General features: G+C 32.2%; 1 protein-coding gene and 1 long non-coding RNA gene across 2 annotated transcripts; one reads left to right on the plus strand and one right to left on the minus strand.

The window, feature by feature from the left end:
* Positions 1 to 482: 482 nt before the first annotated feature.
* On the minus strand, positions 483 to 5,509 carry LOC139502249 (uncharacterized). The gene is made up of 4 exons (XR_011658755.1): positions 5,248 to 5,509; positions 1,510 to 1,669; positions 1,141 to 1,205; positions 483 to 689 (listed from the first exon to the last, which is right to left on the minus strand). It is a non-coding gene; the product is annotated as an uncharacterized lncRNA (long non-coding RNA).
* Positions 5,510 to 8,063: 2,554 nt separating this feature from the next.
* Positions 8,064 to 11,645, plus strand: LOC139502051 (ependymin-related protein 1-like). Its single transcript, XM_071291372.1, has 5 exons — positions 8,064 to 8,108; positions 8,271 to 8,381; positions 8,904 to 8,979; positions 10,069 to 10,334; positions 11,170 to 11,645. The coding sequence occupies exons 2-5, from the start codon at positions 8,316 to 8,318 to the stop codon at positions 11,215 to 11,217; spliced, it is 456 nt and encodes a 151-aa protein (XP_071147473.1). The 5' UTR covers positions 8,064 to 8,108; positions 8,271 to 8,315; the 3' UTR covers positions 11,218 to 11,645.
* The last annotated feature ends 1,097 nt before the right edge of the window (positions 11,646 to 12,742 follow it).

A 12,742-nucleotide genomic window follows, 5' to 3' on the forward strand; every position in this document is an offset into this window, starting at 1 on the left:
TTGTATTTGCGGCGGCAATGCTGAACTAATTAGTATTAAGACATTATAGGAACCATAAACGCTCACTGTGATTATTTAGTTTAAGATGGAGATAATCTTTTTGAAAAAAAATAAGGTTATCCGAACCTACACTTATTCGTCATAGGTCTGATCATTTTATTTAGTGGATTTTCAGTTAATACAAATGCTATAATACATATGTACAGGGCCCTGTATCCTATCTTTATCAGCGACTTAGATTACATGAGTATTTATAGCAATATTCCTCAATCCTTCCAAATGATGTATATCAGATTAATACTGTACTAGCGTTAATATTTAGAAAATGTCTCATACACTGCCAAAAATACCTTCCTTTTCGTTTGCGATGTTAGTTGTTGATCGGAGTCAGACAATTTCGAACCGTTAAATTGAACAAACATAAATTTGCGACTTTCTTTCAAGATATTGATCCACTTTTCTTTCACATATTCTAGAGTTAAAATGTTCTTTTGGAATTCTTTAATTATCTTATATTGACATTAACTGCAACGCATATGTTTGAAATTGCATTCTTGGAAGAATAACAAGTACACGAAAGGCGAATTCATACTCACTGCATAATATCCTAGTAAAATTTTCCCATTGGTCGATAATCTCCGGCTTTGTTGTGCACTCCTGAAACAGTCCTGTCCACTTACATTCACTTTCTGTTAAAATAACGTAAGAATACAAGTCGTTTAATTCATTTGTGTATTGCATGATTGTTATCAAGCAAACACATAACTAAGTTTAATAAGTCAACAGACACAAAGTGTTCAACTTAAAGTACTCGCAGTTACTAAATTTGAAATCCTAATTTCAACTAATAAATACACCAAAGTTTTCAATACTCAAATGTCGATCAGTCCTCTCTCTCTCTCTATATATATATATATATTGATTATGCTAAAAACGAACCACAGCTGCAATATTTTATCTCATAATTTTTCAAAGACGAATTATCCTTAAATAATTACAGGTTTTTTACCCGATATGAAGTGTATACAGTATCAATGATTAATATATTCTCAATGCTTTTATGCGACAACTACATTGATATTAGACCATATAATTAAAATCTTAAAAACGGTGTTGTTCTTAAAAAAATATATACTTTACCCGCGGATGGTCTGTATGGCTCAATCCAATCATATGTACCAGATATCGTATCGTCGTCTGAAGGACTTAGATAAAATAATAGATAAAATGCGTTTTGTTAAATTTTATGTATAACATTTGAAATTTAAAAAAAACCCAAGAAAGTAAAGAAACAGGTTTTGTTCAATATTAACATTGTATGTATACAACAAATAGTTTTATCCATTTTACACCGTTGATTATATATTATTTAAATACTTATTTACAATAGTATCATGCCATTAAAAACTAAAATCACTGACAGAACGGGTAAACACAAAGTAAAAGGTCCGGATGTCATTGTGATAAAAGAAAGTGTTTGTGCACTATTCCGTGTTAGACAATACTAACCCATCGATATCAATTGAAATAATAGGTCTTGAATTTGTTTCTTTTTCAACTGTTCGTTTCCGGACAATCCATACGTAAAGACAGAGTATAGTATACACAATACATAATCCACCAACAATTGAACATACGACTAAAATTATGACGTCACTAGCAGCTCTTTCTGAAAGCAACAGATGAAAACGCTTAATTTTTAGGTAATATTATATCGTGACCTTGTTTCCATCAGACATCACCAAGGGAGTTTTCAGCACAAGTTTGTTAGTCCTGATAAACGTTTTACGTGTCTATATGTCTCAATAATAAAAATTGAACGGTAAATTATATTGACGTGTTTCATAAATGTTTTTTCTTCCTTAAAATTTGGCTGTAAAGTATTTAGTAATTATTCTAGTATCCTTTCGTTTTTTGATAATCAAAAACTTTTACTTTTAGGTTTGATTGTTCCAAACTCAGTACCTTAAATAATTTTTGGTTTTCATCATAGCTGATGTTATCAAAAAACTGTATTTACCTATTAATGGTGAACACATAATGGCGTTGTTGTGTTTATCCATGATGTTTAATTTACAATTTTAAAATAATATCTCAAATTGTTATCATACAGCTGGCAATGTAATTAAACCTATTTGGAAAGTAACAATAAACTACAACGGCATAAAATCGTCTTAAAGGTACGTATGAAATACAGAATACGCAGTTTAATGAATTTTTGTTCCAAATCCCCTGTAAATGAGATAATTGTGCAGTTTATTTTGACTACTAATTCAAAGTTGAAAGATACACGACAAAAAATTCAACTCTGATTCTTTAGAAGGAAAGCAATTCTGAGTGGTGCAAATGACCAGTTATATTCTATGATTGTTGTCATAATTTATAACTAGTAATGTAAAACAGTATAAAGAAGGAGAAAATAAAAAGAGGAGAATAAAAAGCATGGTTTTAAAAGAGACATTTCAAAAATAAATAAAAAGAGAGAAGAAACGTAAGCCCAACAGCAGACTACAACACGCTACTCATAAACATACACATGTAGTAATGTCAAAAGTCAAAGGGACTGGAATGACAAATTTGGAAGAATTCATTCTTAAGTAATGGATCCCTGACATGCTACTCAAGTTTAACACATTTTTAGTACACACACGGATATAAATAAACTCATCATAGATACCAGGACCAAATTTAGTATATACGCCAGACGCGCGTTTCGTCTACAAAAGACTCATCAGTGACGCTCGAATCCAAAAAAATTAAAAAGGCCTAATAAATTACGAAGTTGAAGAGCATTGAGGATCAAAATTCCTAAAAGTTTTGCCAAATACAGCTAAGGTAATCTTATCAATCCCATTCCCTTTCATGAATGTGACCTACCGAATTAGACTATTTACCGGATTTGTAATCACATAAGCAACACGACGGGTGCCACATGTGGAGCAGGATCTGCTTACCCCTCCGGAGCACCTGAGATCACCCCTAGGTTTTGGTGGGGTTCGTGTTGTTTATTCTTTAGTTTTCTATGTTGTGTCATGTGTACTATTGTTTTTCTGTTGTCTCTTTCATTTTTAGCCATGGCGTTGTCAGTTTGTTTTAGATTGATGAGTTTGGCTGTCCCTTTGGTATCTTTCGTCCATCTTTTTTTATGCCTGAGGTAGAAAAGCCTTAGTATTTTAAAAAATTCAAAAATTGGAAACAGTAAATTTATAAATATAACCATATCAATGACAATTCATATCAGCACAACAAGTGCTGACTACTGGGCTTGTGATACCCTCGGGGAAATAAATCTCCACCAGCAGTGGCATCGACCCAGTGGTTGTAAATAAACTCATCATAGATACCAGGTCTAAATTTAGTATATACGCCAGACGCGCGTTTCGTCTACAAAAGACTCATCAGTGACGCTCGAATCCAAAAAAGTTAAAAAGGCCAAATAAATTACGAAGTTGAAGAGCATTGAGGATCAAAATTCCTAAAAGTTTTGCCAAATACAGCTAAGGTAATCTATGCCTGAGGTAGAAAAGCCTTAGTATTTCAAAAATTCAAAAATTTGTAAACAGTAAATTTATAAATATTAAAATTTAATGATCTAATAATTAAATTGATTTATTGCATTAAAATTACATTAAGTTGTTTATTGTGTTTTAAATTTTCGTCAGTCCATTATTTACGTTTTGCCATTTAAATAATTACAACCATATATTTAAACATACGAAAGACTATGCTTTGAAGCGCCTCGTGGACTTTGGTCATATAAAAACACGTGCTCCCGCTAAATTTTCATTCCACGAGTATTTATCAACAAGATTGCACAACCCACCCTCCCTCCCTTTAATAAACAAAATTGCTGCTGTTTTTAGTTTATTTTTCAGATTACATGGTGAACAGGTCCAAATGTGTTGAATGTTCCTATTAGATTGTCATGTATCATCAAAAGTGTCAGAAGTTTCAATATTCATCGGAAGATCCAATGAAACCTAAATATTCAAGGAATTTGCAGGAATAATAAAAAAAAAGTGTCTATCGTCATGGCATTCCGTTCAATATGGAAAGTGCGTTGGATGTCATCATCAACATGATTCAACTGGCAGTGATTTATTCAAATATCGTTCATTAAGCTGTTATGGATCTGCCCAGCAGCTAGAAATTATTATGCATTTACTGTTGGTTTCCCTTCAGTGACCAATTGTCATCAAGTTTTAACTTGTTGGCCAGTTTGTTGATGTTGGTTGTTTGTTGGTTTTTATTGTTGAATATTGTTGAATAAATGCCATGACAAATAATCAGCCAAATTTCAAATTTCAATTGTTTGTTTGTTGTTTATATTTTTCTTGCGAAAGAATGAAACAAAACAATTCTGCAGTTGTATATTCATTGCGCACATTGAATATGCAATAAAACCATATCAATTACAATTCATGTCAGCACAACAAGTGCTGACTACTGGGCTTGTGATACCCTCGGGGAAATCTATCTCAACCAGCAGTGGCATCGACTCAGTGGTTGTAAATAAACTCATCATAGATACCATGACTAAATTTAGTATATACGCAGGACGCGCGTTTCGTCTACAAAAGACTCATCAGTGACGCTCGAATCCAAAAAAGTTAAAAAGGCCAAATAAATTACGACGTTGAAGAGCATTGAGGACCAAAATTCCTAAAAGTTTTGCCAAATACAGCTAAGGTAATATATGCCTTATATACGTATAGGGGAAGAGGTTTTGACAACTTCAAATTTAAACACATAACAAAAAAAAAACCAAAAAAAAACTATTGCTTAGGATGATCAAGTTTCATTGCCGACCGTAAGACCTTCAAATCAGTGAAACCATCTTTATGATTAGAAAACAAAGCATACGGCAACAGAACTATACTCAAGATAAAGACTTTACAGGATTATAGCTACTTAAGAATGGGAAGATAATAATAAACAAATTTATATATCTCCCCGATCCTGATTGTTAAACAACAATTCTCCTCCTGAATATCATTTTATCATGAGTTGTCTTTTACAGCATTTCATTAAGGTATATAGTAAGAGAGTAACAAAAAAACTTATCTAAATTATGGTTGGGATGATTTACAAACGGGGTAAGTTAATTCTTTACATATAGATACACAAAAATTTAAGAGATAATTTCTAAACCAAATAATACGTGTTTTAAAATTGTACAGTACATAATTAATTATGTTTCTAACTTAATGTGCTGTTAACTTTTATCCTTATATTAATGAAACGTACCATTTTCTACAAGCCAATGTCTAACAAAACATTTCTTGTTGAGTTGCAAAAATTCCATTCCATTTCCACAGTGTCCACTATGGTCTAGGATGAAGTGATACACAGATGTGGGTCCACATATTTTGTTTGAATTTGATGTGCATTGTATAATGGCTGCATCTAAGAGATAGTTTTGTACTTCCTCTTTGCAATATTTACATCTGTCACGATACTCTGCAATATTTGGAGTTATCTGGAAGGCCGCCGTATACAGTTGATACCAAATTTGAGTGTTACTTGTCTAGAAGAAAAGAATAAAAATTATAGTTGCAATACTGGTTTTGGCCATTGTTGAAGTCCGTACTGCGACATAAAGACCCGCTTTATTTGAACTCTGTCCGACAATTTTATCAATGGCATTTATGCAACATTTCTTCATTTTATTACAGTAGTTGTTTAATCATTGAATTCAAACTGTATGGTTAAATGTGTTTTAAGACATTTTATAAGCAATAAGTAAATGTTTAAAAGTAATACTAATACCAGCTGTGTGTCTTTGGTTATAAAATGCCTGTAATTCGAGTATACATACATCTTGTTACAATATGTAAAAATAATACGCAATGTAATTGGGATGTATTTTGAGGTAAATTTTTTATTCAAATAGGATGCCCGTGCCATAATCTACTGCAATAGAAACGTTATTAGTTATCTGTTTGTAAATAAACGTACCACACTTACATGTTCATATATGATAATGCCAAAAGTATAAAAGAAGCAAAACTATAAATCAAAATTGAGAATATTAGGAACAAAAACATAGACAAAAAGTTTTTACCCGTTATGGTCAACTTTGCTTTCAATAACTGAATAAGAATTGTGTGTGTCAATTTAAAACTGATTTAAATCAGAATCTTTATATCTAGTAGTCAATAGATTACGAATTCTATTGGAATAAAACCACTAATTAATGGTCCCCTTGCTTTTTATGTTGAATTTCTTGATTTCAAGCTTTCATAGCTCTTTCAAATGAAGTCACACTCATTCCATGTCAAAACAATACCTTCTGGTTTCCTATGCTAGAAAAATCATCATACCTTTAAATGCATATAAGGTCGCACTGGTTCTCCGAGGTTCGGAAGTACTAAAACAGGTACTGCAGATCTGAGAATCAGGCAATAAATGCCATCAAGTTTCAATTTCATACAACTGTTTTATTATTTAATGTAATCATTCAACAAAGGTTTTACAATGATCCACACTCATTCACCTTTCATTTGATACCAAAATTGCCAAATTATTTCACAAATTAAAATTAAAAAGTAACAGCTATGCATAGAAACTATTTTGTTTTAAATATGTACTACTTTCTTGTATGTTCTCTCAGACCGGACCCGACTAAGTGGTTCTATACCTATTGGGAGGATCGTAGATTTTATTACATAATTACTAAATAAGACCTAATAAATATTTTTTTTGAACATTAATTACACTTAGATAACCGAAATTGTCTGAATCAAAAGAAAAGTAGGACCAGTTTCCTATTTGATGACTTTTTATTAAAAAAAAAAAAAAAATCCAATTTGTAAAAATATCTTATGGTCTCAACATGGGATTTTGGGTACAGGTGTGCAGCTGGGATTTTAAAAACACCCCCCATTCATATATCGAATAATTGTGAAATCCCTACCTATACATATATTTCACAGCGAAATCATAACCCATTCATATATTTATCGTTGCACAACAAACTGAAATTTATGACTCATTGATATATCACAATCGGTCAATTACTACCTATTGATATATTTCCTCGGTAAAATTGCACCCCATTGATATATTTGACGGATCAAAAAAGGGCCATTCCAGCGGCACATATGTATATACTTTATATAGGAAGAGACCCCCCCCCCGTGGGTATACGTACCAGAAAAGGTCAAGAAGTGTAACGAATTTTATTTGTTTAATTGTTTTGAAAGTAAATCTTGCAATTTTCAAAATATTTTTTTTTTTATCAGATTATTTTGTTTTGAATTTCTTTTATTTAAACAATCCGAAATAAGAGCTTGAAATTTCTGGCAGCTTCTATGCGTATAATACTGCATTACACATAATATCATCATGGTATATATAAATTGATTAATTCATAACTCGTGGAATTTTTATCGATAATATTTTTTAGCAATTATAAAGTGTGAAATTACTGCTCACAATACATTATTAAAGAGATCGATTCCCATTGGAAATAAAAATGTTTATTTTCATTGATCATTCCGTCCGTGTAGTGACCATGGTAACCATTACGGAATAAGTAGTAGGATTCCAACTAGACCCTAGTAGGAATGAAGTAGGAATCTACCTATAATCAGATTCCGTATAGAAAGTAGTCGGATATGGAAAATGAACAAAATTCTGATTGGATTTTTTTATTATATTCCTACTACCAAACATGCCAAAATCCTACTACCTAGGTGGAATTTGAAAGGTCTGTATGGATTTTTTTTTCTGTTTTGTAAATCTGATTTTAAACTATTTATTTTCCTACTACATGTACAACATTCCTACCAGAAAATCTTTTCTATCTGTATTTTTTTTAGCTATCTTGAACTGGATTCTGATTAGGACAATTTAGGTAATATCTATGTCCGATGTTTATAACTGTACAGCGTTTGTGTAAGCTCTTCCATGAGCCTCCCTATTTTGTTTGTAAAAAAGCAAAAGACTGGCAATGTGATTTTTCTGAGGGAGGAGTTTGAACAGCCAGCATGAACGGCTGTCGTATTTAGGTCAAATATGTCAATTTCCATTTGCAACACATTAAAGGCATAATAATTGAATTAGTAACAACCTGTGCATCATTTAAGAGTTTGGAAGCGTTTTATGTTAATGAAATATATTAAAGGCATGCCAATTTGATAAAATTCGTTATTCTGCAGTAGTCAATATACGCATGTGCAAACAATTTTTTTGGGATTTAGAGCATGGGTTTATACACAAAGCGAAAAAAAAGCATTTATGATAACGTTTTCCATGACATTTTTCAGGCATTATTCCAACTGGCATTTGACGTAAAAGGAAAAAGAAAGTCCATGCTAGGAGAGGGACGAACTAACGGAATACCATTTAAGACTCATGAAATAGACGATTATGCAGCGGTTAGTATCAAATAGAAGCTATCTAAATAATTTGGTCAAGTTATCATATTTAAAACCAGGGTTGCAGCTTTTGTTTTACATAAATAAGGCCGTTAGTTTTCTCGTTTGAATTGTTTTACAATTTGCCTTATCGGGGCCTTTTATAGCTGACTATGCGTATGGGCTTTGCTCATTGTTGAAGGACGTACGGTGACCTATAGTTGTTTTAATGTTTGTGTCATTTTGGTCTTTTGTGGATAGTTGTCTCATTGGCAATCATACCGCATCTTCTTTTTTTTATATTAGCTATAGTCATGAATCTACGTAGCCCTATGTAGCCGCTACGATATTGCACGCAACCTTGGTAAATTCAGTTTGTGGATTGTATATAGTGCAGTATCTTCGAGGATTGGTGTTAACTCTTTTTCGTTCATAATAAATCATGTTACAGCACTGAGGATAATTGTACAATTCTAAATACGCAACACATTAAATGTAGTCTTGACAAAATATGATGATTTTATTTCATTTTACATTTTCCAGGGTAAGAAGTACACGGTGACCAATGGTAAATGCGTTGTTTCAGTCTTAAAAGTAGAAATGGTATCATGCATTCCATGTAAGTGCAAAATTTGAGGACAGCATTTATGAAAACATTATACTTGTATCCATTATTTGGTAGCACAATAACACAGCAAAATGAAAACTAAAAACAGATCATGATAAATAAAAGAAAAGCGAACGATACCAACAGGATATCCAAACTCAAACTGACAATGCCATGGCTAACAAAGAAAAAGACAAACAGACAAACAATAAGACACAAAACACAAAATAGAAAAACTAAAGACTGAGCAAAATATTTTCACATTTCTATATCATTTAAGGAGGTAGACCTAGGTTAAGGGAAATACATTTGTAACTCTAAAAATCATCAGTACGTTTGTGTCAGCCATTTTCATAAATATGTTCTAAGCTTCTTGGATACATAGATTATTTCCAATCTGTTTCAGGTAAATGCTTAAAATTCATTGACGAAACTTGACTTTTACAAACGCATAACTGATTTAAAGAGTTATCTCCCTGAAACAAGGTCTAACTCCTTTAATACATAAATGAGCACAATACTCCATTAATTATATGTGTCCTAGGCGCTTTTCTGGATTTACATGCATCAGAAATATGCTCAAAGCCGAATATTAAAAACCAAAGAATGTATTAAAACAAAAAACATGAAAAGCTATAAGACCGAAATTCAACTATCGATTTGAGCCAAGGCTCCATGTTGAAGACAGTACATTGACCTATAATTGTAAACTGTTAATACATTGAAGGGAGACTTTTCTCATTAGCACTCATAATACTTAATCATCATTTAAAAAACTAATACCGAATTCATATATTCATGTGTTTTACAGCCGATTACGATGACTGTGTAGATAAAGGTACTTATCTTTGGTGAGCTTGCTTGCTAGCTGAAACGTGAAATCATTATTAGATTAGGTAAACTACCCTCATCTAAGAGTAGACATGTCCGACTCATAACTTATCTATCTGTCTGTAGGACTAGGCTACTTCGAAAGGAGGGTAGTATACCTTACCTAACAATGACTTCACGGATCAGCTAGCAAGCAAGCTCATCAAAGATATTAGATGTAACAACACGCTCAATGCAATCGGCTGTAAATTTGTATTTATTTTTTCACAGCTGATGCTAAGCTGCTGATGTCAACCTTCGTGGGATACGGTGACAAGAAAATTGATATAGACATGTACTCATTCTCATTTAACGGAGCTAATATTACCATGTCTGTGACTAAAGATAGCTGTGTACCTGTATCCCAACATGTTATATTACCTGGTGCTTTTATTGACATTGGTTACATGGGAATGACCAGTGGAATCCGAAATACAACCGTATTTAATATTCCTAAGCCTTGTCAGCAGGTTGGAACTTTTGAGCATCAACAAAATGTAAGTACCTTGTTTTATCAAATATAAAAGCAGGTAAATACAGTGCATGTTTAAATGTTTAGGCACCGGAAGTGCTCATGTTAAGTGTGTATGCCCAGTTATTTTTCCCTAATCAACTGTGTACACACTTTCCGTTCATCAAGGCGACTGGGATAAAGAAAATGTTAAGTTTTGTCTTTTCCCGACCGACAGTAAAACACTTGCCAAGTTCAGGCCTCTGTTATCATGTGAGGGATGTATAAATACGCAGCCACGTTTGATCAGAATCTAATGCGCTCTTCATGTCAGTTGACTTCTTCTTTCACGAGACCTGTTAATTTGTTTTAGTCATTAACAACATGAACTATTTGCCACTGGATGTAAAGCAAACAAAAATCAATCAATAGTTATTACCCACTTTAAATATCAACACATGCAAGTTTTAAAGGTTACTGAAATCCATTTTTCACACATGTTTTTTTTTTTTGAAAACACGAACTTTAAAGACACACATAATTTAGCCTTTATAACTAAAACATAACTTTATTGCCTATAATTGCTTACATCCACTTCATTTGAACATTTGTTTTTAGGAAAACCATGTACTTTAAAGACACACATTATTTAGCCTTAACTCTACGAACATTGGTGCCTATAATTGCGTACATCCACTTCATCTCAATTTTGGTATATAGTTGTCTCATTAGAAATCATACTGTATCTGGTTTTTTTTATCTTGTAGAAAACTGCAGAAATATATTGGAATTAGTTTAACCAGTTAATTATTTAGTAACACACGATTATATTTTTATCACCAAAATAAAAATTTCAGTTTATGTGTTTTATTTTTTTGTAGGGTGATGAACACATGAAACACGGAAGACACACTCCTTTAGTCTTTTAACACAATATGAGAACTGTCTGCGAAAGAATTAAAGTTTTGTACACACTGCCTTCAGTTACAAAATAAATTTCTTACTGAACTATTTTCAAAATAGATAAAAGAATGCTGCAATTAGATTGTAAAGTGAAGAGACGAAACATTTTTGAAAAAAAAAAATGATAGACGTAAATGAGTGGACGAACATTTCTTGAAATATATTAATTAGATGTTATCACTATTTATGATCAAATCATTTTATACTGAGTAAAGTGTTTACATTTTATCAAATTGATATACGAATAAACTTAAAATGTGTGGTCAGTATTTCTGACTGCTGTCTGTTTAGTTGGACTTCTTAATGGCAAATTTATCTGTTTATGTTATCAACACATCTTTCATAAATTTTAATATCAAAATGTATCTATGTAATTAAAAATATCTGTCTTCCATTTAACTTTTGTTTGTTTATTTCCTTAACTGATATGATGAATTTAGCCTTTTATTTACTGCTTTTTAGCTCACCTGGTCCAATGGTCCAAGTAAAATTTTATCATCACTTGGCGTCCGTTGTCTTTTTTCGTCGTCGTCCGTCAACCGTTTATATTTCAAAAGTCTTCTCTTTTGAAACTACTTAGCCAAATTTAACCAAATTTAACCACAATCATCATTTGGGTATCTAGGTTTAGGTTGACCCGCCCAACTAACCAATATGGCTTACATGGCTAAAAATAGAACAAAGGGGTAACATGTAGATTTTGGCTTATATTTCAGATACCAAAGCAGTTAGGGCAAATCTGACATGGGGTAAAATCGTTTATCAAGTCAAGATATATCTGCCATGAAATTTTCAGACAAATCGGACAACCCCTTGTTGAATTGCTGTCCTTAATTGGTAATGTTTAGGAAAATTTGCAGTGTTTGGTTATTACATGTATCATGCATATTATTATAGATAGAGATAAACTGTAAAAGCAAAAATGTTCAGCAAAGGAAGATCTACAAATAAGTCATCATGACCAAAAAGGCCAATTGACACCTTTCATGCCTTTAGGAGTTATTTTCCACTATAGTTAATTTGACAAAAAATGGGAATTTTTGTAATTTTACAAAAATCTTCTCTGAAACTACGAACAAAAATTTAACCAAACTTGGTCATAATCATTATTAGGGTATTTTGTTGGAAAAATATATTAGATGACTCCGACTGCCAACCAACATGGCAAACATGGCTAAAAAATAGAACTTTGGGGTAAAAAGCAGTTTTTGGCTTATACTTCTGAAACTAACGCATGCATAGCAAATTTGACATGGGTAAAAATATTCATCAGGTTAAGATCTATCTGTCCTAAAATTTCAGGACGAATCAGACAAGCTATTGATTGGTTGCTGCCCCTGAATTAGGTATTTTAAAGGAATTTGCAGTTTTTAGTTATCTTGAATATAAAGATTATAGATAGAGATAAAATGTAAACAACAATAATGTTCAGAAAAGTAAAACCACAGATAATCCAAACATGACCAAAGTGGTCAATTGACCCTATTAGGA

This window comes from Mytilus edulis, chromosome 13 (genome assembly GCF_963676685.1).
Source record: "Mytilus edulis chromosome 13, xbMytEdul2.2, whole genome shotgun sequence".
Classification (NCBI taxonomy): Eukaryota; Metazoa; Mollusca; class Bivalvia; order Mytilida; family Mytilidae; genus Mytilus; species Mytilus edulis.

What these genes read in the sequence shown, in the direction of transcription:
- LOC139502051 (XM_071291372.1), top strand. Translation starts at nt 8,316, where the DNA reads ATGCTAGGAGAGGGACGAACTAACGGAATACCATTTAAGACTCATGAA. An exon ending in AAATAGACGATTATGCAGCG is followed by an intron (nt 8,382 to 8,903) that starts GTTAGTATCAAA and finishes TACATTTTCCAG; the next exon opens with GGTAAGAAGTACACGGTGAC. An exon ending in AATGGTATCATGCATTCCAT is followed by an intron (nt 8,980 to 10,068) that starts GTAAGTGCAAAA and finishes ATTTTTTCACAG; the next exon opens with CTGATGCTAAGCTGCTGATG.